Raw genomic sequence first — 5,446 nt, 5'->3', positions numbered from 1 at the left:
TCCTATCTGATACACATTTTTTTCACCTGAGACTGGGACTGGGGTCGGGATCGAACAATTTTGCGGAGCTTATCACTTTGAGACACCTTCTCTATTTTGCCCTCACTAAACATTGCAGACAAATTCAAATTTTTGGGGACTCAAAGATTGTGATTGATTGGACAAACAATAAATCTATCTGTCATGCATATTCTTTGGAACACATCTTGGAAGAAATTGTTTTTCTAAAAACACATTTTGACCGGATCACTGTTTCTCATATCTACAGGGAAAGAAATGCGATTGCTGACCAGCTTTCGAAAGAGGCGGCGGATCGGCCTCTAGGAGACTGGCAGATTGATGAACACACACCAGCTGGGATACACAGGTTCTATCATCGTCCCTACATCGACGGCCTTCTGATAGGGGGTTCTCCCCCTCACTAGTATTTTTGTAGCTGCTACTCGGGAGCTTCTTTTTGTATAGCAGGAATCTTCTTAATCGGATATATATTGTATGGACATATGGATGTACTATTTCCTATATGGCCTTGGGGCTTTATTTTTTTGAAAATTTTGGGGAATCTGTAATACTGGTGATATACAGCTCATGTATTTCACCTAGACTCACTCTGGATATTTATATCTAGCTTCTACTCTGTAACGTGGCTCTGGCCACCCTTCAGCATATGCCTCGGCATCTACAACATGTAATATCTATTAACAACTTTTTAATAGAAATTACGAACTCTATTTTCCACGGAAAAAAAAAAAAGTTCCAATGGGTACCACGGTCCGAACATCCATCCCTCACCATCCTTGTCAGGCTATAATTCTCACCTAAATTTAGAGTACCTATAAAATTAATGAGGTATCATTTCTCCTGAGCCATCATAAACAAAACCACAAATCTATAGTGAGGTGAAGCACTCACACAATGTTGGAATCAATGCATCCCTCAATCCAATGTAGTATAATTAGCATGGAGGTGCTCTTATGTGATAATTTCTAGTTGAAATTGAGCTCCTATTCGGGTTGCCATGCTTTCACCCTATCCAGGTACTATTTTCCTTACCATTAATACTTCATGGTTAACTAAGTAAATTAGTGAATTAACCTTCTTAAAGACATTGAGAGATCATGAAATTATTACATGCAAATATAAAATCTTATGCTTTAGTATTTAATAAAGAATCCAATCACTCAACATTATAATTATAATTAATATATTTACTATTAAGATATTATTTTTTTCCTTTGGGGAAAATCTTAATTTCATTATTTTTTTGAAAAAACTACAAAATTACATTTTTCACATGTTTTTTGAAGTATTTATATTAAGTTCCTTCACTTGAAAAATTCCAAAAAATTCCAAAAATTTAACAAACAAAAAAAATCTATGAAATTACTCTAAGAAAATATATAACCCTTTCCATGTTAGAGATATGCCTTTAATATCTAAAAATATAATAAATAGTATGATTAAAATGGTTAAATAATAAGCTTTAATTCAAGATAAGAAAGACCTTATAGAAACATTTTTTGCTCCCAACATTACTCTATGAGAAGAGAGTGATAATATTAAATGTCCCCAATTCTATTTTACACAAACATTTTTTGCTCTCACCATACTTTATGAAAAAAAGTGATAATATCCCGAAATGTCCCCATTTTTTATTTTCTTTTATGATCTAGGTATCATGTTACATGAGAATAGCATTGGATAAACCATTAACTTTCATACTCTCTCCATATACACACCTTGAACTTTCATACTCTCTCCATATACACACCTTAAATTACAATATAGTTGAAAAACACCTCAAACTTTCCACATCTTCCGACACAAAATTTAAAAACACTAACTTAAAAACACTTTGTGATTTTTCATTTTTTACCTCTCTCATAACAACTTGAAAATCACCAAACATTTATAACATGATTTTTTTTACTTGTGTCATCAATTTTACATATTAATATTAAAATATTATATATAACAATACATGTAATTATATTAATTTATTTTAATTATAAGTATAATATTTTTAATAACTAATAATATAATATAATTTAATATAACAAAACCCCTTTGCATGAATATGATATTTTTTTATAAACTGTTTGTGTATAACAATCTCCTAAACCATCTTAACCATCTTGCTGCTGAGGGTCATCTCCATGTTTATAAAAGGGGTTCGAAGTCATGGTGCGGATTTTGTTATGTTGTCGAAGCTGAAGCAATCTGCAGGCAGCGACCTCGCGAGCCAGAGACGACTTTTGAGACTATCAGCTGAGGAGCAGGATTTAAGCTTCTAGCCATGAGTGTGAATGGTAGGGTATAGGGTTTAAGCCATGAAGATGAAGGTGGATACATGTACAGATGCTATATGCAAAGCCCTGATAAAGGCGAGCAATGGCAAATGGGACTCACTGGTAGAGAAGAGCCTTCACAGATTGGGTTACAGGGACCTTCTCAACCCTTCTCTCGTCGCACAAGTCATCACGCAGCCCTGCCTCCAACGCCACCATGCCCTGGCGCTCGGCTTCTTCAACTGGGCGGCACAGCAACCAGGTTATTCTCATGATTCCACCTCTTACGAAGCCTTAATTCAATCCCTTCGCAATGCCAAGCAGTTCAGAGCCATAGATAGGATCCTTAAACAAATGAAGCTTCAGAGAATAGCCTTATCCTCTTCTGCATTTGTAACTATTATCTCTGCAAACATACAGACCAAGAGATCCAAAGATGCATATAAGACATTCATGGAAATGAAGACTCTGGGTCACAAATTGAATGCAGATGTTTATAATTCCCTCTTGTGCAGTCTTTCCTCAGATGGGCATATTGACTTGGCCCAGGCAGTGTATTCTGAAATGAGGTCTGATAGAATTCCAGCGAATGCAGTTAGCTTTGGGATTTTTATGGGGGCTTTTTGTAGGTCAGGGGACCTGAAAATTGCTCTGGATATGATCAATGACGCGAAGCAAAATACATCTTTTCCAGGCTCAATTATAGCAACATTGGTGATCAACGGGCTCTGCCACGGCACTAGAATTGAACAAGCTTTCTCGGTGTTGGAGGAATTGAGGGAAAGAAGCTGCAAACCTGATTTCATTACCTATTACATTGTGACTGAAGCTCTTCGCATGGCAGATAGATTGGATGAATTCACCAGATTTTGAAACAGAAAAGGAAACTGAGTGTTGCGCCTTACTTATCTGAGTATAGGGATTACGTGTTTGCGCTCATTTCTGCCCGAAGAATTAAAGAGGCCTATAATATGGCACAATTAATTAGAAGTGCTGGTTTTCCTCTTGAGAAAGATGTTTATAATGTACTTATTGGGTCACTTTCCAATTTTGATCCCGAAGCTGCATTGTTGCTTTATCATGCCATGTTAGCTGCCAATCAGTCACCAACGAGTCTCACCCTCCGTAATTTAGTTCAGGGTCTTTGTAATGTTGGTAAAGCAGATGAGGTTTGGCAAGTTTTTCAAGACTTTTGCCTACAAGGATTTGTAACAGACATACCTACTTACAATTTCATAATTTTTTCGCTCTGTAAGACTGAGAAAGTAAAGGAAGCTTACAAAATTTTGGACGTGATGAGGAAGAATAAACTGAGTCCCGATGTTGAAGCATATAACACAATAATGGATGCATGTTGCAAAGCTGATTTGTTGCGTCCAACTAGAAGGCTTTGGGATGAGATGTTCAGAGAAGGTTGCCATCCAAATGTCCAAACCTATAATATTCTTATTTTAAAGTTTTTGAAGATTGGCGAGGTGGATGAGGCTGAAAGTCTTTACAAAAGCATGTTGCAGAAGGGTGTGCCTCCGGATGCAGTCACCTACAGGTCTCTAATCGATGGATTGACAAAGGCAAACAAACTAGATGAGGCTTATACTATTACGGATGATTTCATGAAGAGTGGACTGGCACCACATGCACCTATCCCCAACAAAGTCAGAGATGCTCTTTCCAGGGGGGTGACCGAACTAAAATCTCGGACAATAGTTGAAGCATCTGTTAGGTGAGCAGTATTTGGTTCCTGTGGTCACAGGGTAGTTGTGAACCAGTGGTCGTGTTTCCAAGCTCTATAATGATATTTCACTTGCGATACCAATATATATCTCGATTCTCGTCACAAGGGGTGGAATTCCCTGATAGCCATGAGCCTGGGTTTTCATACCGTTTAGCTACCTGTGGTTCTTGTGAATATGACTCAGATACTAAATGATTTTTCATGATAAGAGGATGTATTGGTTAGCGGATCAGAACTACTCAACATTGAATATGACGGGCCGGGCTTCTACGATTTTGGGTGCAGTGATAGGATAGTGTGGAAAGCTTTGTTGTAAATATCACTCTCCTGAAATCATTCTTTAAAGTGAGAGTAAAATAGGTGTTCATCACTTTTAATGGATGATAAATCACTCCCATTAAAATTGCTGAAGAGTGGACAAGGTTAACAGCCTGTCATTTCTGTTCTGGTAAGACTGGTGCAATCTATACGGTCATTGCAATGGATTCAGTCTTCCAACAGGGACCCTTAAGAACAGTATTAATACGACACTTGATTATCATATCGATGAGATATTTAAGCTCACACAGACTTTTTACAAGAGAGATATGTTGTACTGCTGCCAGATTATTTTTCCTTCTGACAGATAAACAACATGGTCTGCCTAATTTTGTAAATTTTCACATATTCAATGAGGCAGAAGACAAACATAGATCCTGTGCAAGCTCATTCAGTCCAGCAATTTGGGAGTTTATTGTGTACCTTTTAGGGCCAGCTGTAAACTTGTTCAAAGCTGATAAAGGATACTGGGAAGGAAAGTAGTAATGGCTTGATGAAAAACTTGGCAAGGCTGGAGTGTAAGAAACTTGGAGTTGTCAAAAACTTGGTAGAAAAAACCCTGAAAATTTCCGAGCAGAATGGTGTTTTTTTAAATTTTTTTTCTCTGTTTGACTTTTATAATGGGACAGACAGTTTTCATCGGACTTGTGAGACAAACGTGCCGAGCGATGAGAAACTTGATGGGTATTTTCGGGTCACGAGTTTCACTCACCTGCAGTTGGAAACAGCTCGTTTTCTGAGCTGAACCAAGTGTGACTCATACATCTGAGTCAAACTCAATGAGTTTGGCTACCATGCTGGGAAGAATGTTGTAACTCTGGAACTTTATTGGATGTGAGTGAATAACTGCAAGCAAATGACATGTGTGTTTTATGTTTGTTTTGTAGGCTGAAGTTCTAACTTTTAAGTCGGTTGAACTGTGCTAAATTTATTGATATTGAATATACATGGGATGAGAATTTAAGAACTTGAAGCTATCATATAATAACTATAAAAATAAGCCCATGGGGCGTAAAATAGATAGTGACAGGGTGTTCTGTTAAGACATTCCGTGGTGAAAAGGCTATCGGTTTGAAACCCCATGGGTAAAAATCCAGTCATGCTA

General features: G+C 37.3%; 1 protein-coding gene across 1 annotated transcript; it reads left to right on the top strand.

Moving 5' to 3' along the window:
* Window positions 1-2,140: 2,140 nt before the first annotated feature.
* Window positions 2,141-4,820, top strand: LOC149234409 (Tetratricopeptide repeat (TPR)-like superfamily protein). Its single transcript, XM_089371836.1, is given in 2 exon segments — window positions 2,141-3,144; window positions 3,147-4,820. Coding segments are annotated over 2 exon segments (1,683 nt in total). The 5' UTR covers window positions 2,141-2,330; the 3' UTR covers window positions 4,016-4,820.
* The last annotated feature ends 626 nt before the right edge of the window (window positions 4,821-5,446 follow it).

Source organism: Pinus tabuliformis, chromosome 8, assembly GCF_031772625.1.
Source record: "Pinus tabuliformis cultivar Carrire ecotype Pingquan chromosome 8, CPIR1, whole genome shotgun sequence".
NCBI classification, from domain to species: domain Eukaryota; kingdom Viridiplantae; phylum Streptophyta; class Pinopsida; order Pinales; family Pinaceae; genus Pinus; species Pinus tabuliformis.
Note: the sequence above shows the minus strand (reverse complement) of the source record. Positions and strands in the feature narration are given on the sequence as shown.